General features: G+C 38.4%; 1 protein-coding gene across 1 annotated transcript in view; it reads right to left on the bottom strand.

The window, feature by feature from the left end:
• Window positions 1–1,699: 1,699 nt before the first annotated feature.
• Window positions 1,700–22,025, bottom strand: part of TSPAN15 (tetraspanin 15) — a 28,324-nt gene continuing 7,998 nt past the window's right edge. The window contains exons 2-8 of the mRNA XM_070752190.1: window positions 13,962–14,147; window positions 13,407–13,481; window positions 9,096–9,191; window positions 5,980–6,096; window positions 5,559–5,606; window positions 4,046–4,162; window positions 1,700–3,323 (exon numbers count right to left, since the gene is read on the bottom strand). Of these exons, the coding sequence (XP_070608291.1) occupies window positions 3,177–3,323; window positions 4,046–4,162; window positions 5,559–5,606; window positions 5,980–6,096; window positions 9,096–9,191; window positions 13,407–13,481; window positions 13,962–14,147 (786 nt within the window). The 3' untranslated portion in view covers window positions 1,700–3,176. The remainder of the gene's footprint in view (window positions 3,324–4,045; window positions 4,163–5,558; window positions 5,607–5,979; window positions 6,097–9,095; window positions 9,192–13,406; window positions 13,482–13,961; window positions 14,148–22,025) is intronic.

The following is a 22,025-nucleotide window of genomic DNA, read 5'->3' as shown; positions in this document are numbered from 1 at the left end:
TCCAAGGTCTTTTACTGAGTGGGGGTATTCTGTGAGATTTTATTTATTCAGTTGATATATGAAATTTGGATTCTTTTTGCCAATGTGGAGGACAGAGAATTTGTTGGAGTTGCCAGGTGTTAGACCAATCTGAAACAGAGTCAAGGTCTTTTTGGAGAATAGCTGTGTTGTCAGTGGTGTTGAAGAGTTTTACATCATCGGCAAAAAGAACACAGTTGCTAGTGATATGATCGCAGAGGTCGTTGATGTAGAGAATGAATAGAGTAGGTCCCAGTACGCTGCCTTGGGGAACGCCACTTTTAACAGGGATGGGGGTGGATATGGAGCTTCCTATTTTGACAACTTGTTGCCTGTTTGACAGGAATGCTGTAATCCAGCTGTGGAGGAATCCTGAGATACCATAGGATTTGAGTTTTAGGAGTAGTCTGTCGTGGACCACTAAATCAAAGTCTTTGCAGAAGTTGATATAAATTGCATCAATGGATTTTCCTTGATCTTTCTTGGGTAGTCCATATGCTTTTGCAGTGAAATAGTTGCAGGTTGCAGGATAATTTCCTTCTGAATCCGAATTATTTGTTAGAGAGTAGTACTGCTTCATAGTGTTTTACAGCCCTCTCTAAACGGTTTACAGAGTTATCATATTGCCCCAATAATTTTCCTCATTTTACCCACCTTGGAAGACATAGAAACATAGAAACATAGAAGTCTGATGGCAGAAAAAGACCTCATGGTCCATCTAGTCTGCCCGTATACTATTTTCTGTATTTTATCTTAGGATGGATATATGTTTATCCCAGGCATGTTTAAATTCAGTTATTGTGGATTTATCTACCACGTCTGCTGGAAGTTTGTTCCAAGGATCTACTACTCTTTCAGTAAAATAATATTTTCTCATGTTGCTTTTGATCTTTCCCCCAACTAACTTCAGATTGTGTCCCCTTGTTCTTGTGTTCACTTTCCTATTAAAAACACTTCCCTCCTGGACCTTATTTAACCCTTTAACATATTTAAATGTTTCATTCATGTCCCACCTTTTCCTTCTGTCCTCCAGACTATACAGATTGAGTTCATTAAGTCTTTCCTGATAAGTTTTATGCTTAAGACTTTCCACCATTCTTGAGTCAATCTTGAGCCTGGTGAGATTTGAACTGCCAAATTGCAGGCAGCTGGCACTCAGCAGAAGTAGCCTGCAGTACTGCACTCTAACCACTGCACTACCATGGCTTGAACTTTCATTCAGAGGAGGGGAGCGAAGATTATACTTGAAATTTATCCCCTTGGGTTTTGTCCACGTCCAACTCTTCAGAATAAAGTGATGGGAAAAGATTTGAATGAACCTGTCACAACAGATCAGTACCAGTATGAACAAAATCTGTTCTAACAGTTTATATTTTAAAATTGATTTGCCAATTGTTAATGGTCTATAAAATTACCTTTTTGTTTTTATGGATTGAAGAAGAAAGTGAACACAAAATGAGAAAAATGTGTTTTCTCATTATTACATACATTATTGCAACAGTTTCATTAAAACTGTTGGCTAGGGAATGCTGTTACAGTCGTATACTGTATGTCTTTTTGATACTAGTCAATTACATACATTTCTAAGCTAAATTTTTGTGGAGGGAGAACTCACTGCCTTTAAAGCATTTTATGTCAGGAAACCCACCCAGTTTCCCCAACTCCACTGAGAAAAAAAATATTTTTATTTTAGAAAACCATAACTTTTATTTTTCATGTAAACAATATAATTTTTCAGCATCACGTCTGTATACACCTGAATTCTGTTTAGAAAACGGAGACAAATACATCAATTAGGGATAACAAATATATGAAATTCCATACAGTTAAAAACAAATTTAAAAATTGGCATCAAAATAAGCAGCTTTTAGTTAACTGATCACACAGTGGATTAGATCAGGAACGTATAAAAGACACAGCAAAGGCCCCTAAAATTCCCAGTTACCCATCAGAAGCAGCATTAAAAGTTGATTGCACAAGAATGAAAATCGAGTTCCTTAGAATACTTCATTGGCTAGGAATCAACACAGAAACAATTTGAAAGTTAAATGTGTTTACCTAGATTCCGACACAAAACTTCACATTAGATTATTCCCAGAAAATTAGAATATGATGATTTGCAATGGTGATTATATAATCTGCACAAAGAGCTTGAAAATTACGTTCATTTTAAAAACAACACTGCAGCAAGCCCAAGTTTTTAGAAAAGCAAGAATTAATCAAATTAATAATACAGAGGAGTCAGATATATTATCCTTCCATTTATAAAAAAAGTGTGTGTATTGTTCCTGACACACAATCATTTTAAGGTGGGTAATCAATACAAATCTGGATATGTGAAACATTTCCTGCCCTGGTTGACTTGCCATATTCTAGCAGTAATGGAAAAAAAAGTATAATTTCATTTTGCTATATATACAGTAATACCTCGTCTTACGAACCTAATTGGTTCCGGAAGGAGGTTTGTAAGGCGAAAAGTTCGTAACACGAAACAATGTTTCCCATAGGAAACAATGTAAAAGCAATTAATGCGTACAAGGGGGGGAAAATCACAAAATGGCGCTCCGCTGGGCACCGCCGCCCGGCTGTCACCTTTTAAAGCAGCCAGGGGGCTTCTCGGCGTTCTCCTGAACCCGAACCCGAACTTTTGCTGAACTTTTCGGGTTTGGGAGGCCGCTGAGAAGCACCACTGCTGCCGAACCTGGAAGTTCAGCAAAAGTTCAGGTTCGGGTTCCGGAGGCCGCCGAGAAGCACCTGGCTGTTTCGCAAGTCGAAAAAAGTTCGTAAGAAGAGGCAAAAAATTTCCGAACCCTGGTTTCGTATCTCGAAATGTTCATATCACGGGGGGTTCGTATCACGAGGTACCACTGTACTGTTAGGTAGATAAATTAAGTATAAAGTCGGTTTGCATATAATAATTACCTTAGAATAAATTATCATTTCTCTCCTGGCTAGGGTTTTTTGGGATGTTACAAAAGAAAACAGATTCCAACATAGGAACAAATCCGGCTGTAATATCTTCTGTTAATGATGTCTGGGAAGTGTGTCAGGACGTTTGTCATCTATTACTTACAAATCACAGTACATTCAAGTTTACATTCAAGGCACAGTGCAAGGGGACGTTAACTTTGAAGTCTTGGCCAAAGGGCAACCTGGTGTCACTCAGGAAAACACATACAGCATCCAGCTCCAGATGGCTCATCGTCATTCCTCTGGTTACTTCCTCCTTGAAGCAACTTGCCGTGTTCAATAATTATGTCTTCTACTCGGGTGATGTACAGCAAAGTGATCATCACTCCAAAAAACTGTCAAGCAAACAAACAAAATTGTTCCCAGACCATCGGTTTTCTCCTCTTGTCTTCCCGTCATCCAATAGCCCTTCAGAGGACAGCAGTAACCCATGATTTGCCCAATTTTGATACTGCATCATGAACTTCACGCAAAGAAGAAATGATGCTGAGTTGTGACCACGCAGGATTCTGCTGCAAACTGTGGTTCAGGATTTCTTGCCCACCCAGCAAATTTTGGAAAAGGAAGTTGTGGAACTCTAGACCCAGACTTAAATGAGGGAGGGAGGGGAGATAGGAAGGAAGGAAGGAAGGAAGGAAGGAAGGAAGGAAGGGAAGAAGGGAAGAAGGGAAGAAGGGAAGAAGGGAAGAAGGGAAGAAGGGAAGAAGGGAAGAAGGGAAGAAGGGAAGAAGGGAAGAAGGGAAGAAGGGAAGAAGGGAAGAAGGGAAGAAGGGAAGAAGGGAAGAAGGGAAGAAGGGAAGAAGGGAAGAAGGAAAGAAGGAAAGAAGGAAAGAAGGAAAGAAGGAAAGAAGGAAAGAAGGAAAGAAGGAAAGAAGGAAAGAAGGAAAGAAGGAAAGAAGGAAAGAAGGAAAGAAGGAAAGAAGGAAAGAAGGAAAGAAGGAAAGAAGGAAAGAAGGAAAGAAGGAAAGAAGGAAAGAAGGAAAGAAGGAAAGAAGGAAAGAAGGAAAGAAGGAAAGAAGGAAGGGCAATGTTCTGTCTATCTTATAAAAAGAGTTACCTGTGGAAGCAATATACCGAGCAAAATCCCAGCCATGATGTCATAGTTGTCCGTAAACCAAATGAACACAGCATTTGTACATCCTCTGACATATATGATGTGTCCAACACTCAGGCGCTGTGAAGTAATGAATTACAACCTTGTTAATGCAGGGAGACAAAATGGCTTTCCACTTTCTTAATTGCCTACAGCTATCGCACATTTTATGCCGACAACTCGCTATTGGGGCAGTGGTGAAATCTAAACATTTTCCCTAGTGGTTCTGTTGGTGTGGCTTGGTGGGTGTGACTTAGTGGTCATGTGACTGGGTGGGTGTAAACTGTGAGACACTACATTGTTAAATGCTAAATTTTGTTCTTCAGTCACCAAGTCCTGTCTGATTTCTCGCAACCCCACGGACTAGGCCAGATCCCACTGTTTTCCACTGTCTCCTTGAGTCTGCACAAACCCATCTCATCCTCTGCCATCATTTCTCCTCTTGCCTTCTATCTTTTCAACATCAAGGTCTTTTCTCTCTTTTAATTTGGTGACCAGAGTACAGTGGTACCTCTACCTAAGAACACCTCTACTTACAAACCTTTCTAGATAAGAACCCGGTTTTCGAGATTTTCCACTTAAAAACCCGAGCCTCTGAAACTGTAACAGGAAAAGGCAGGGAGAAGCTTCCATGGGGCCTCTCTAGAAATTTCCTGGGAAGAAAGAGGGCCGGAAAAGGTGGGGAGAAGCCTCCATGGGGCCTCTCTAGGAATCTCATGGGAGGAAACAGGGCCTCCACCCTCCCTGTGGTTTCCCTAATCGCATACATTATTTGCTTTTACATTGATTCCTATGGGAAAAAGTGCTTCTTCTTACAAACTTTTCTACTTAAGAACCTGGTGACGTAATGGATTAAGTTCGTAAGTAGAGGTACCACTGTATATTTGAGCTTCAGCTTCAGTATCTGTCTTTCAGAAGAACCTTTACGGTTGCTTTCCTTTCAGATTAATTGATTTGATCTCTTTACACTTCAAGGGACTCTCAGGAGTCTTCTCCAACACCACAATTCAAAAGCATCAATTCTTTGGCACTCAGCCTTCCTTAGGCTGTCAACTCCTGGCCAGCTCTTGAATTGCCATAGGCAGGAGTGGGGAAAGCTGATGGAGTAACATGGCAGCAACCAGAAGCACACACCACGCATACCTTCCTCAAGGCCACAACCTAGTAGGAGAGGCGTGTTCTCTGTAGCCCACAAAGTGCTTCATTGGGAGAATGTGATTTATGATACACCTTGCAGGTAGGGGAAAACAGAGTCATAGTTTGGATCTTAATTACATGGGGCAGAACTAAGTCTGCTTGGGTGTGTGTTGATATGTTGCTCCTAATAAATAACTGGATTTCTTTTGAAACTTGGCTCAAGACTCAAGAATTAATTACGGCATCTGTCAGAGCCCTGACACCATATGTTACTTCTGGGAAAGCTTTGGTTATAAAGTGCAAAATTTAATATATACAAAAAAACATTTCATATACCTACCTCTTCATTAATCGTTTTATATCCACACATAGTATTAATGACCATTGTCTGGGGAAAAAACATATAAACACATTTACTTACAATGTAACATGGACATATGTAGCTTGTTTTAGAACTTCTAGAACTTTATAAAAATTATAACTTTTTTTAACTTTTCCTAATAGTACTTGAAGATTGCTATGAAATCTATCTTAGTCCTCATTAGACTAGACATTCCTAGTTCCTTCATCATATGATTTAGCCTTTAAACCCTTCATATCTTTGTTGCTCATCTCTGCATCTTTATTATGAATATTTTCACAGACGGATTATTCTTTTTGTTGACAAAGCTTAGCTTTTAGAGGAAAGCAATTGATTTTATACAATGCGACAAACACTAAAAAAGCTTTCCAATTCATTAAGAATAATGCATTGTTTTTACCTTATTTGCAACACAACAAGAGTATGGGACTCCACAGGCTAATGGTCCTGGAGCAGAACAATCATGATACTGATTTTTTGACCAGTCTTTAAAATCTTCTCCACCACAGCACTTAAACTTTAAGAGAAAGGGGTATTATAAAGTAGCACATTTAGCATCGTTGCAGAATGGTTCCTCATTTAAATTCCTCATTTAAAAATCATGATCCAGGCAAGGAAAAAAATATCTGTTAACAGCGGTTATATAGTATGTGATCAACAATAATCTTCAGAAAACAGTTTTGGAAAAGATTCTATAGGGAAATAATGTCAGAAATATAGCGATAAATTACAGCCCGCGTGGACTATAATAAATCATTTGGCGGACGATGGATTTAAGAAAGAATCGGCTTTCAAATAAGGTTTCTTTTTATTACAAAAGTAAAAAAGTAAGGAATGCCTTAGGAGGCATATAAAATGCGTCTTTACATCATGGCAGCTAACAAAGGATATAACAATACAATATGGAGAATCTGGAGGGGACGGATGTGATGCATGAATGATGTGGCAGGATTTTACATCATAATAGGAGGAGCTAATAAAACACACACACTGTTAACTATTTAATTACTGAATAACACTGAATGTCTCTGAATGTCTCTGGGGCTGTCAATACTCAGCGTGACAAATAAGGCCTTAAGATTTGATTTGATCTGATTAGATTTCAGTCAATCCCAAACTACTGTAAACTACAAAGGTTAGTGATTAAAGAGTATAGTGTGTACAAGAAGACATTTGTTGCTTCATAAAGAAAAAGGATGTGAGTTAGTTTGAATTTTAAAAATAACAGCACTAAGATCAAAAATAAAGAAATGTAAAAAAATTAAATGGTTACATCATTTTAAAGATCTTTGAAAATCCCAATGCATATTTGAATCCTATCATAAACACAGAAAAAATGTGAGAGTTGAAAAACAGTAAAACAGTATAAATACAATTTTTCTTACTTCCAAATAAAGAAGATAGCTATTGTAATTTAATTTAATTATGTTTAAAACAATTTAATAAATATAATATAATAAATATAAATATGAAATATAATATAATGTAATGTAATGTAATGTAACGTAATGGTGTAGTGTAGTGTAGTGTAGTAGTATAGTATAGTATAGTATAGTATAGTATTAGTATAGTATAATAATAATATAATATAATATAATATAATATAATATAATATAATATAATATAATATAATATAATAGGTTCACCATCATGGATCTATGTGATCATAGGGGATTAACAAGTTCATGAGAATTTTAACAGCCTATTTCCTTCACAAAGACTTTCAGATTTCAACAAATTTCTTATTGATCAAACATTCAGCTCCATCTAGGAATTCATTCTATTGAATTCAGTGGGCTTTATTTTAGATCAGATATGTTTGTAATTATTTATTTATTTTATTCATTTATTTATTTTGTCCAATACACAATGAGGGTTTTAGTGGGTATATACTAAAATACATGATGAAGGTTATAGAGGATATACTCCTAGTAAAATATATCTAAGAAAGAAGAGAAGAGAAGATATAGTAACAGAACATATCAATGAAAGAGTAGAAGAAGAGATATAGGAATAGAAGAAAGGAATAGGAGATATAGGAGAGCAATAGGACAGGGGATGGAAGGCACTCTAGTGCACTTGTACTCGCCCCTTACTGACCTCTTAGGAATCTGGATAGGTCTGGATAGTATTACAATTTATGCTGTAAATTATAATACTGTAGTGTAAATGATCAACAAAATAAATCTCCATTCTTTGATAGACTTTTATCATAATTTAATCATAATAATGTCACAATTTTATTATCCTAATGTGTCACTCTTACAGACATATTAATATTTAATATATTATTACTACAGTATTGCATTGAAACAGAGAAGGGCAATTCCCAGTTCTTCCTTTTCTTATTCTTTCCGGGAAAGGACTTCTCACTAGGGGTGGGCTACTGCCCAGACGTGGGGGGGGGTGTAGCAAAAATAGAGTTCCACCCTAGAGCACCCAATTTGCACTGAAAGTTGAAAGAAAATGCAGGGCATCCTACATAAGTCATTCCCACAGTGTGGTAGTAAAAATTTTGGTAGCCCTTCACTTCTTCCCACCCACCCAGTAGATGAATCAAGCCTAACATAAAGTAAGACAGATTATCATGGTTGGAAGGAACTGGAGAAAATAATTTCTCTTTCTCTTTCTGCTGATAGACGGCTTCTGTTTGTAATCAACGGGATGATGTCACCCATTAATTTTATTATGTTTAATAGAAATTGCTTATAGAAGTAGCTGGAATGGCCTGCTGTTCTGGCAGATTCCCACAAAAGCTTTTAAATATATTACTATCCAATGAATTTTATTTTTCTGAATGTACACCATTCAGAAAATGCATTTTTTATCTGAAATTATTTTTGAAACATGACGTGCAATCTCCAATATTTGTTTGTTTATTTTATTTTATTTTATTTTATTTTATTTTATTTTATTTTATTTTATTTTATTTTATTTTATTTTATTTTATTTTATTTTATTTTATTTTATTTTATTTTATTTTATTTTGATTTGATTTGATTTGATTTGATTTATATGCCGCCCCTCTCCGAGGACTCGGGGCGGCTCACAGCATGTACAGAAAAACAGGAAACAATAATAACAATCCAATTATACCTTAAAAAACAATTAAAATTCTAATTAAAAACTATCAATATCATTCATTCAGCAGTCAAACTAAGCATTTATCAGTCGGGGGGAAGGTCTAAGGAACCCCAGGCCTAGCGGCAAAGATGTGTTTTTAAACTTTTTCGGAAGGCAAGGAGGGTGGGGGCAGTACGAATCTCTACGGGGAGCTTATTCCAGAGGGCCGGGGGCCCCACAGAGAAGGCTCTTCCCCTAGGTCCCATCAGCCGACATTGTTTGGTCGACGGGACCCTAAGGAGACCAACTCTGTGGGACCTCAATATCTCATAAGCTCTCCTAAAGAAACTCAAAAAATCTAGCATGTGTCTCCTGAAATTCCAGCAATTTTTAATGCACTGCAGGGAAGAAAATATTGTCAACTGCTAGAATATTAATGAAAAACAAACAAACCTCCTTTTGAACAAAATCCATAATGTTTTTGAAATCCAAGTCATCATAATAATTCTTAATTCCTCTTCCAATATTTTCATTTAAAAACTCAATTGTCTTTGAAAGGAAAAAGAACAAGTGAAAAAAAATTAGTCAGCATGTATTCATATAAAGCTGAGTACAGTAGTTGATAACAGAGTTTCTTGGAGACATCTATAAAATTGTACTCTTTCATCAAAATAACCCACGTTCCAACTTCTTCCTATGTGTAATATTGCAATGCAGGTTCAAAAGGGTGGAGCTTACAATGCAATAGCCCAACCTTGTTTTCAACATTGCCCCAAACACCTCTGTTTACCAAGGCCTCCTGATCTGTTCCCTATTTTGTAATCGACAGGGTGTCACAAAGTTAATATGGTAGCCGTAATCATATGATCAATCCCTGTGACCAATTTTTTTGATCAAACATCAAGAAGGGCAGGACATTGACCACATGGCTGCAGCTTCCATTATGACTGTTTTGACCCACTTCCGGAGATGGGTTCCTCCCACTTGGGATCGGTTCACCTGAAAATATTCTAAGCAGTTAAAGATTATGCAAGGGAAAAAGCCAATTCTATAGTCCAAATCAATGTTCCCTCTAATTTTTTTTCAGGGTGGGCGGAAAAGTATAGTGTCTGAGCGGCAGTCCCCTTGGGACTGGGCGGCATAGAAGTACAAACAAACAAACAAACAAATAAACAAATAAATAAATAAATAAAATAAATCCCTTCTTTTTTATTAAAAGAAATTAATAATAAAACAAAACAAAACTCTATTACTATTAAAACTAAAACAACCAGCAAATCCAAAAATATAACTATTAATAAAAACAGGTGAGGGCTGGGGGTTTTTTTCTCTGTTATTATTTGCTTTTACCATATGCTTTAAATCAAGAGTCCCTTTTGTCTCTGTTTCTCTCTCTTTCCTGTCATTCTCTGCCTCAATCATTTTCTCATTTCTCTTCCCCCCCTTTTTTTCTATCATTTCTCTCTCCCTCTCTCTTCCTTCCACTCCTCTCTTCTCTTGCTTTCTTCCTCTCTCACTCTCTTCCTTCCTCTCTCCTCTCTCCTCTCTCACTCTTTCTTTCTTGCTCTCTCTCTCTTCCTTCCTATCTTCTCTCTCTCTCTCTTTCTCTCTCTCTCCCTTCCTTTCTTTCCTTCTCTCTTCCTTCCACTTTTTTCTCTTTGTCTCTCTCTTTTCCTTCCTTCCCCTCTTCCCCTCCCTCTCCCTCTCTTTCTCCCTCTCTCCCTTTATATTTATCTCTTCCTTCCTTCCTCTCTCCCTCCCTTTCTCTCTCCCTCTTGTTCACTTTTCTTTCCCTTCCTTCCCTCCCTCCTTCTTTCCTCTCCTCTTTCCCTCCATCTCTTTCCCTTCTTTCTCTCCACATCTCCGGCGGGCAGCTGGCTTTGCTGACCGGCACAAGGCTCAAGCCAGCTACCCGGGAAAGCCAGGAAGGTCCTCCTGCCCCCCCCCAGCTGAAAACACAACGGAGGTCTGCCGCCACCAGCTTGAGCCTCCCGTTGCTCCACCTGCTTCGCCCTGCCTGTCTCTATTGTGTTTTCGGGGGGGAGCGGCAGGAAAGCCCTGTGCCGGCCAGGAAAGCCGGCTTTCCGGAAAAGCAGCGCACTTTTCAAATGCGCTGCTTTCTTGCAACTCTTTCCTGGGCAGGGGGGGAGGAGGAGGCCACTCCCCTCCCCAGGAAAGAGGTGCAGGAAAGCAGCGTGTTTAAAAGGCGTGCTGCTTTCCTGGAAAGCTGGCTTTCCTGGCTGGCACAGGGTTTTCCTGCCGCTCCCCCCGGAAAACACAACAGAGGATGACAGGCAGGGCAAAGCGGGGTGGAGCTACGGGAGGCTCAAGTAGGCAGCCTCCACGCTTTTCTTTTGGCGGAAGAGGAGGAGAGGGGGTGGATCGGGCGGGCGGGGGGCAGCGCCTTCTACTGCCGGTGCCTCCCCGCCCCCCCCCGCCCCCCCGCAGGCTGGCAGGGGGATGGGGAGTGCGCGCCTGTGGAAAAGAGTGTGCGGGGGGTATTTTGGGGGGCGTGCGTGCTCATGTGTGCAGCTTACGGGGAACGGTGGTCCAAATGAGTTTTAAAAGATGCTTGCATTCTGTTACAGCAGGAAGGCACACAAAATAATGTATTAGATACTGACTCCAACTTCCAAAGAAATTAATTTTTTCAGACTTCATGATTATCAAGGTAGAAAGCCAGAAAAATGAATGAAAACTAGTCTGGCTTGGATAACATCAAATGTAAAGTAATAAACGTTGCAGAATAAATTGTACAAAATGGAGGGAAAATTAGTTGCTTGGTTTGCAGAATAAAAGATGTCAAAATACAGTTTATGTGGTGATTTCTTAGAGCCAAGTACATTTTAATTACTAAATTTTAATTAGAAACATAGAAACATAGAAGACTGATGGCAGAAAAAGACCTCATGATCCATCTAGTCTGCCCTTATACTATTTTCTGTATTTTATCTTAGGATGGATATATGTTTATCCCAGGCATGTTTAAATTCAGTTACTGTGGATTTACCAACCACGTCTGCTGGAAGTTTGTTCCAAAGATCTACTACTCTTTCAGTAAAATAATATTTTCTCACGTTGCTTTTGATCTTTCCCCCAACTAACTTCAGATTGTGTCCCCTTGTTCTTGTGTTCACTTTCCTATTAAAATTACTATTTAAATTTAATTGAAACTAAATTGGTGTTCACTGCAGACATTTCTCACAATATTTTTGTTAATGACGTATGAGGGTTATCCGGAAAGTAAGGTTACAAGATTTTTTTTGAAATACAAAGAATGAAGATATTGTAATAAAAGTTACATGAATTGTAGCATAGGTATTACATTATTTTTCCACATAATCATCATTGAGTTTAATACATTGAGTTTTTTTATGCCTATGTCGTAGAAATGTCCCACCACCTTTTTCAACCAGTTTGTCACTTTGATTTTCACCTCATTGTCATTGGAAAAGTGTTTTCCACCAAGGTGTTCCTTTAGTTGAAATTCTGTACCCATTTTGTCACATGCTGTCTTTATTTTATTTTTATTTATTTATTTATTTTGTCCAATACACAATGAGGGTTTTAGTGGGTATATATCTACATACACATAGTAAAATACATGATGAAGGTTATAGAGGAGATACTCATAGTAAAATATATCTAAGAAAGAATAGAAAAAAAGATATAGTAATAGAACATATCAATGAAAGAATAGAAGAGAAGATATAGGAATAGAAGAAAGGTATAGGAGATATAGGAGAGCAATAGGACAGGGGACGGAAGGCACTCTAGTGCACTTGTACTCGCCCCTTACTGACCTCTTAGGAATCTGTATAGGTCAACCGTAGATAATCTAAGGGTAAAGTGTTGGGGGTTTGGGGATGACACTATGGAGTCCGGTAATGAGTTCCACGCTTCGACAACTCGGTTACTGAAGTCACATTTTTTACAGTCAAGTTTGGAGCGGTTAATATTAAGTTTAAATCTGTTGTGTGCTCTTGTGTTGTTGTGGTTGAAGCTAAAGTAGTCGCCGACAGGCAGGACGTTGTAGCATATGATCTTGAGGGCAATACTTAGATCTTGTTTAAGGCGTCTTAGTTCTAAACTTTCTAGGCCCAGGATTGAAAGTCTAGTTTCGTAGGGTATTCTATTTCGAGTAGAGGAATGAAGGGCTCTTCTGGTGAAGTATCTTTGGACATTTTCAAGGGTGTGAGATGCGATATGGGTTCCAAACAGATGAGCTGTATTCGAGGATGGGTCTGGCAAAAGTTTTGTTAGCTCTGGTAAGTAGTGTGAGATTGCCAGAGCAGAAGCTACGAAGGATTAGGTTTACAACTCTTGAAGCCTTCTTGGCTATATTGTTGCAGCCTTCTTGGCTATATTGTCTTGACATTACGTCCTCTCTATAAACTGAAACGATTTCACGATGAATTGCAGAAGTGTTTATGCCCTTAGCATTCAGGCAGTGTATTACAGCGCGCACTTCGCACTTGGCGGTAAACAGAATGAGGATGCTCTAACCTTCATCACAATGCCAGTTGATGATCTACTGACCATTGGCCCTGCTCGTTCATTTCTGCTGGCTTCCCGCTACACGATAGTAATACAAAATTTCCCCACGAATATTCCCAAGACCTACATTTCTTGTAACCTTACTTTCTGAAAAACCCTTGTACATACATGCAATTTAATTAATAATGTTAATATGTTAGTCATATAGAATCCAGACTCTTTTTAAATTTGACTTTAACCGGTTAATTTGGCAAATCATTTTCTTACCTTATTTCGGAAAATTAAGGCTGTAACTCCACCAATTAGTTCAATGAGCAAACAAAAGCCCAAAATGTACATGAACTGCAAAAGAAGGATTTTTTAAAAAAAAAAATTACATAAACTTGTACAACCCAACAGCAAAAACATAAAAATTATTTAAAATATACACATAACAATAGTAAAAAAATGAAACAATAAACTAAACAATGAAAATACAGCAATATGAATTAAAAGACAGGCGGGAAAGGAGCAGGGTGCGCAGGAGGGAGGGTGATTAAATATGGATTAAATATTAATTAAGAATAAATGCCTTTAAAGGTCTGAATTTTCTTAAATGAATCTTATTTTTGAATTTCCTATTTAACTCTTTTTTAAAAGCATTTTTTTCCAGATCCCTTGACAGACTGACATAAACCAACAGTGACCCACTGAAATTTATTTCTGCTATTTTCTGAAGGGAGTTATTAGACAAGTTTTCTTAAAATTGTTTATAGACAGGAAAACGAAAGGGTTTTGGAAGGGTCGAGGAAAACAGACTTCTACTTAAATAAAGATACTTACAGCTTTAAGAAGATTTAAATTGTCCCTCAGAGAAGCCAATACTCCAAGGAAGGACACAAGGAACATCACAATGCCCAAGAGAATCAGGATGATCGCTGGAGCTAAGAAGGCACTTTCAAGGGTTTTATATTTCTGTCTTTCAACTTCTGCATAAATGCCCACAGCTAAGACAAATGCCCCTATCAACTGCAACAGAAAAAAAGGGGGGGCAGGGGTGATGCCATACAAATTACAAATTCTTTGCATTTCACTAATAACTATATTAAGTTGTAAAAATCAAAACCAGAAGCATGCACAGATACTGATTCAGCTGGATTCATTAACTTCTTTATAAACATAGTAACAGATGAATTTACTATACCATTAGCAGAGTTCTTCTTTGATCTAATTACACTAAACACAAGCAGGAATTAGTTTCATTTCAGCAGAGGAGACAAGCACAGAGGACAGAGTGGACAGAGCCACGCCCAGCTTTAAGCTTAAGTTTCCCTTTCGATTCTCTGCACAAACTCAGAAGTGGTTAGCTCCCATTGGCTGACTTAGTTGCTATGCCTATTCATTGGCTGACCTTGTTACTATTGGCTCTTGCAGTTCATGAATATCTTAACAAACTAAGTACAGGTCATTTGATAAGCATCACTAATCCAAAGAATGCAATTGCAATAGGTGGATTTACTTTTATTTTTTGCAAGCCTGCAATGCTAAAAAAAGGAACTAACTGCCAGTCAGATCCCACCATTCCTGGCCAGCTAGGAATAAGGACTAATAAGCGATAAGAATTCATCAACTTTCCCCAGATTTCTGCAAAACAAAACCAAATCCCTCCACCCTCTGTTTCGAAAAACAAATTGTAAGAGAAAAAAAGGCAGAGTCTATGCGGGGTGGCGGGAGAGTCAAGCGAGGAATCAATCTGGAGTCCGTTGCCATAAGTGATCCAAATTCAGCCCCCCTTGAAATTCATTGTGTCAATGTAGTGCTGACTACTGATAATTTAGTGCTAAATGAGCAATAAATCTTCTTAACTAGAACTTAACTTGGTCTTGACTCTCTGTGCACGACACAAACCTCAAACAAACATTTTAAGATAACAAATATCCTCTCCACTGTGGCCTTTTTTACCTAGTCCAGATTTCCTGTTTCTAGGCTTGGAAAACTGGGATCCAGAACGTGATGATACAGGCAGTCCTCAACTTACAATCACTAATCCAAAGATCCATTGATTTAGTGACCATTCAAAGTTACAGTGGCACTGAAAAGGTGATCATTTTTCACACTTATGGCTATTGCAGCATCCCCAGTGGTCACATGATTAACATTTGGATGTTTGACAACTGGCATGTATTCAGCGGCGGGCTACCATTTCTGGCGCTACCAGAATGGGCTGGGAGCACGCCTGCACACACATGCGATTTCCAGGGATTTTGTTTGCTTCCGCGCATGCGCAGAAGCAAAAAGCCCCAGAAACCGTAAGTAAAAACAGCTGCTTGCCCTTGCTCCCTCTGCCACTGGCCCTTCCTCCTCCTGCCGCTAGCCCCGCCACGCCCCTCTCCCCTGCTTACTTTTCCATCACCTCCTGCAGGGGCCATGGCACGGGGGACAGGCTTGGTGGCCCCAACTCTGGCCGTGTGGCCTGCTCTGTGGTCTCCCACGCCACAGGTATCTCTCCTGCAGCCTGAGAGATCAAAGAGCAGGCCACGCAGCCAGAGGTGGGGCAGGCCACTTTTGCTGGCAGCCCCAGCTGGTGCTCTAGTCTAGGCAAGGCAGTGAGATTCAGCTGCTGCACATGTGCAGCAAAAATTGCTGGTTTGTTTGCTTCCGCGCATGCATGGCAGCAAAAAACCTGTAATTTTTACTGGAATTGCACTGGTTGCGCATGCACGGTGCGTGCCTGCCGGACAGCAATGGAGCAAGCCTAAGCACTCCATTTCCACCACCAGAACCACATTCCCCCTGTTCCGGTTTGTGGCCCACCCCTGCATGTATTTATGATCATTGCTGTGTCCGTAGGTTCATGTGATCACCATTGCAATCTTTTGACAAGCAAAGTCAATGGGAAAGTCAGATTTACTTAATACCCCTGCAACTGACTTACTTAACAATTGCAGTGATTCATTTAACAACTCTGGCAAGAAAGGTCATAAAAAGGGACAAAACTCACTTAACAACAGACTTGCATAGCAAGATAAATTTTGGACTCAGTTGTGCTTGTAAATCAAGGACTAAAAAAACCCAGCTGCTGTGTCCTAGAGGTGGCGCTCTTACCCCGCAATCAGGAGGTTTAACAGATTAAGGGAGTCATGTAGTCCAACCCCTGCCCAAGCAGGAGACCCTACATCTCACAACCTCTTGATTGTGTGGCAAGAGCTCCACCTCTTGGCCACACCAGCAGTCTTAGCAGATATAGCAGATATTTAGATAATTAAACCTAGGTTGTGAGTTCGATCCTAGGTATTTGTTTGTTTGTTTGTTTGTTTGTTTGTTTAATTATTTAATGATTTAAATAATTATTTAATCATTTAAATAATCATTTAAATAATCATTTAAATAATCATTTAATCATTTAATCATTTAATCATTTAATCATTTAATTGGATTTGTATGTCGCCCCTCTCTGAGGACTCGGGGCAGCTCACAGCATGTACAGAAAAACAAGAAACAATAATAGCAAACCAATTAATACATTAAAAAAAACCAGTCTTTAAAATTCTAATTTAAAAAAAACCAGCAAGTAGGGGAATGATTTGTGGACTTCAACTCCCAGAATTCCTGAGCCAATCATGCTCTCTCATGAATTCTGGGATTTGGAAGTCCACATGTCATAGAAGAGCCAACTTTGCCTACCCCTCGACTTGAAGACCAGCAAGGTCCCTTTCAACTCTGTTAATCTGTTAAATTACCTGTAGTCTGGCATCCACTCTAATGACCACCTGGGCTACACAGTGGCAACACAACGTTTGCCCCTTGCTGGACACTTACTACCTGAAAATGGTTTTCCTTGTTTTCAACACATCTTGTTAATTAAGCAAGAAGGAGCAAAGTGTGACACCCAAGGCAAGTGAGTCAGCTGATCAATGAGGGGCATTACAGTTGCACCTCAGCTGAAAGAGATCTGACTCATGTTATGACCTAATGTTTCCTGATACATACTTATGCAAATAGGTATCAATCCAGCTTACTTTCTATCTAGAGGAACCATACTATGCTGGGGAGACTCCAGGTTTCTACATATTTTGACATGTGTAAGGAGGAGAAAAGCTTAGCAGATTTACCCAACTGGAAATAAGAGGGAATAGATCCAAAGAAAGGAAATAGTTTGGCATGTAATGTTTCTTGAAAGAGCATAAAGCAGCTCTTCTGTTTATGGTTCATTAATTGTTATTTGATATCCTACTGAAGAGTAATCTCTATTGTTAAGAGATTACCAGAATGCAGGAATGAAATGTATTTTCTTTATATATATTTGTTTTCGTAGATTTTCACGGGTATATGTATGTAGATTGTTCTGAGTTCGGGTTTTGCCCCGTGTAATATTTTGAGTGTCTATGTGACGTTTCGGTGAAATCACATTCACCATAGAAACATAGAAGTCTGACGGCAGAAAAAGACCCCATGGTCCATCTAGTCTGCCCTTATACTATTTTCTGTATTTTATCTTAGGATGGATATATGTTTATCCCAGGCATGTTTAAATTCAGTTACTGTGGATTTATCTACCACGTCTGCTGGAAGTTTGTTCCAAGGATCTACTACTCTTTCAGTAAAATAATATTTTCTCATGTTGCTTATGATCTTTCCCCCAACTAACCTCAGATTGTGTCCCCTTGTTCTTGTGTTCACTTTCCTATTAAAAACACTTCCCTCCTGGACCTTATTTAACCCTTTAATATATTTAAATGTTTCGATCATGTCCCCCCTTTTCCTTCTGTCCTCCAGACTATACAGATTGAGTTCATTAAGTCTTTCCTGATACGTTTTATACTTAAGACCTTCCACCATTCTTGTAGCCCGTCTTTGGACCTGTTCAATTTTGTCAATATCTTTTTGTAGGTGAGGTCTCCAGAACTGAACACAGTATTCCAAATGTGGTCTCACCAGCATTCTATATAGCGGGATCATAATCTCCCTCTTCCTGCTTGTTATACCTCTAGCTATGCAGCCAAGCATCCTACTTGCTTTCCCTACTGCCTGACTGCACTGTTCACCCATTTTGAGACTGTCAGAAATCACTACGCCTAAATCCTTTTCTTTTGAAGTATTTGCTAACACAGAACTGCCAATACAATAGTCAGATTGAGGATTCCTTTTCCCCAAGTGCATTATTTTACATTTGGAAACATTAAACTGCAGTTTCCATTGCTTTGACCATCATCAGGCTGAAGTTGTAAGCTTCATGCTGCTGCAAATATAGTTTGTTTGCAACTGCCATTTGTTCCTTATAAATAGTGGTGGGGGTGGAGATTTGGTTTGCATGTAGCAAATAGATTGGGTGGCTATGTTTTAATGATTTGATTGGTTGGTGGAATCACATTTAGTTGAAGGATTGACATGGTGATGGTTATGATATGTTGATATATATATATATAATTCTCCACATTAAAAACATACATAATATGACATATACCTTCAATACTAAGCCATATAGGTATATTATCTCTGAAAAACAATAATACAGTAACCTAAACTACATTCCAAATTTTAATTTCTATTATTCTGTCTGTCCCAATATTTATTTTCCCCACTCCCTTCTTTCTATCTGCTACCTACTTTCTTATAACTTTTCTCCCCTTTTCTACTATCCACTCCTCCTCCTTCCTCCTTCCTTCTCTTCCTCCCCTTCTACTCTCTCTCCTTTCTCTCCCTCTTTCCTACTTCCTCCTACGCCCTCTAAATCCTTCCCTAAGCGGATAATTCTAATTCTATTAAATGACAAACTTCTCTCGATTTTTACCCTTTATAATCATAATCCTAAATCCTTATTTCCATATCCATTCTATTTATGTTTTAACTTCAGATATATGTTATTTATCTAATGCTGCCTCTTTTGTCTGTTTCTTCATCTGGGTTACACCAATCATATTTCTCTTTCCCTTTCATCCCATTCATATTAAATCAAATAGTAAGAATGAAATGTATTTTCATTCAATTTCAGTAGATACACATTTTTATTTACTGTGTACTTAATAGTTTTCTCAAAACCCTAAACTTCTTTCCATATTCTGATCTATACTTTATCTCATAATTTAAAAATTGAATTCACTCTACACTATTAATTCACTCATTAACTATTATTCCTAATTTAATTTGCAAGTTCTGCAGGTCACAGGTATTATATATTCCTCTGATTCTTTATAATAATTAATTATAAAGAATCAGAGGAAATTTAGAATTGTAAAGAATGTGACTAGATCACAAAGCAATGAATGTGACTAGATAATAGAACTGTATGGAGGACAGAAGGGAAAGGGGGGACATGATCAAAACATTTAAATATGTTAAAGGGTTAAATAAGGTTCAGCAGGGAAGTGTTTTTAATAGGAAAGTGAACACAAGAACAAGGGGACACAATCTGAAGTTAGTTGGGGGAAAGATCAAAAGCAACGTGAGAAAATATTATTTTACTGAAAGAGTAGTAGATGCTTGGAACAAACCTCCAGCAGACGTGGTTGGTAAATCCACAGTAACTGAATTTAAACATGCCTGGGATAAACATATATCCATCCTAAGATAAAATACAGGAAATAGTATAAGGGCAGACTAGATGGACCATGAGGACTTTTTCTGCCACCAATCTTCTATGTGTCTATGTAACTTGGAGCAGACAGATTTTTTTCAAAGTAGAGCTCATCTGATTCCCAATTCAAATTTAACAATGAATTAGAGGAATGTGGAAATCCAAAAGGGAAATTCCGTGTTATTACTGTTGACCTAAAAGATGGGAACAGAAGTTTCATTTGCTGCATCCTGTATCAAAAGATGTGTGAGATCATTGAAAAAAATGTGTGCAAGTGTGTGACAATAGAAGGAAAATATTTACGTTTTTTAAACCAGTGTTTCCCAACCTTGGCAACTTGGAGATATTTGGACTTCAAGTCCCAGAATTCCCCAGCCGGCATTCACTGGCTGAGGAATTCTGGGACTTGAAGTCCAAATATCTTCAAGTTGCCAAGGTTGGGAAACACTGTTTTAAACAATTGAGCCCAAAACGGCACACTGGAAATATGTACTCTGACACAATCCTAGGCAGTAGGGTACTATCTGGGTCTGTAAAATCTGGAAGTGTCACTGGAAAGTTTAACCAGTTTAACCAGTAGTGTTTATTTTGTTAATAAGCAAAACCAATGGAGGGCTCATAAACAAACAAAATGCAACAATTAGTCATATTTCTCTTCCTCTCACAAATACTACACAAGTAGCTTAACATGTTCTTAAGTAATTTAAATACAAGAAGCACTCACCCAACTACTCTTTGCCCACTTAGAAATGTGATATAGTAAGAAAGAAGGTAAGCCAATACATGTTTACTCAAGAGAAAAAAATGAAATGTGAGTTTCAAGAATGCATGTAAGCTTTTTAAAAGTGTCTTAAGCCTATTTGCACTGTGAGCATAAACTCTTCCATAGGGAAATCTGCATCTGTCCATAAATTCAGTCACAGTCAAAAGAAAATTAATACAATAAACTAACAAAGACCTGATAACTCTATTTAGATGAAAACAAACATATTGCAGCCACCCTGAAGAGCAGGAAAAGGGAACAGATCAGGTATACAACATATTCCAACAAAACGGATATCCAAAAATGGTTATCCAATCAAAAAGTGCCTGATCAATCAATCCAATATAGTACAACCAGCAAAAACAGTTAAAAGGGTAACACTGTAATGCATCAAAAAGATATCAGAAACCACCAAGAGACTAATAAAATCAGTGAAGCACACAAACCAACTAAAGCCCTCCAAAACATCCTAAGTATCCATAAGACTGAGCAGCAGGAGTCCTCTACATAAGACTAAAAACAGGAGTCCTCTACAATATGCAATGTAAAGATTGCAACAGCCACTATAGAAACATAGAAGTCCTACTATGTAGGACAAACAGACAGAAGACTAGTACAATGCATCCATAAACACCAACTAATTGTCAGAAGATATGATGAAAACTGCTTAGTTTCAAAACATATGCACCAACTTAACCACAGCTTCAACTGGGAAACTGAACATCCTAGACCAAGTAAAGTCCAAAAACAGAAGCCTGGCACTCTGACAATTTGCTATCAATAGACACATAGACCTAAACAACATCTAGATACTGTGAAAAAGAGACAATAAATAAGCCAAAAGGGGAACAAAAATACATCCCCACCAGCAATCAACACCCAGATTATATTAACATATGATAACAGAATTGTAAGGTTTTAATTGTTGGGGTTTTATATTTTTTTCTTATATATCTAATATTAGATTTGTTTACGGTTATATTTTTATTATTGTTGTGAGCCGCCCCGAATCTTCGGAGAGGGGCAGCATACAAATCTAATAAATTGAATTGAATTATGCAGGACTTCTAGTCCAATCTCTGGTTCAAGCAGGAGATTCTATACCATTTCAAACAACTCTCTTCTTAAAAATCTCCAGGAATGGAGCACCCACAACTTCTAGGGGCAAGCTAGTTAATTGTTCCTATTGTCAGAATTTTTTTCCTTAATTCTAGATTGGTTTTCTCCTTGATTTATTTATTTATTTATTGGATTTGTATGCCACCCCTCTCCGTAGATTCTTCTCTGCATTCTCTGCATAAGGGCTCGCAGTCGGGTCACGAAGTCGTTCATAGATTCCCCATCAGCCTGCTTCATTTGAGAGAATTGGTTCCAGCTGATGCGGGCAGGAGTCGTCGGTTTGAAATGGCTTTCGAGCTTTGCTTGAAGAGTTGACCACGCGACGCTCTCGATAGATTCTTGATCAACAAGCGTGGTACCCAAGTTGTAAATCGCTGGACCACAATAGTGTAAGAATATGGCTCATTTTCTGTCGTCCGATGCGTCATTTAAATTGCTTGCTTGGAGAAAG

This window comes from Erythrolamprus reginae, chromosome 5 (assembly GCF_031021105.1).
Source record: "Erythrolamprus reginae isolate rEryReg1 chromosome 5, rEryReg1.hap1, whole genome shotgun sequence".
In the NCBI taxonomy this organism is placed as follows: domain Eukaryota; kingdom Metazoa; phylum Chordata; class Lepidosauria; order Squamata; family Dipsadidae; genus Erythrolamprus; species Erythrolamprus reginae.
Note: the sequence above shows the minus strand (reverse complement) of the source record. Positions and strands in the feature narration are given on the sequence as shown.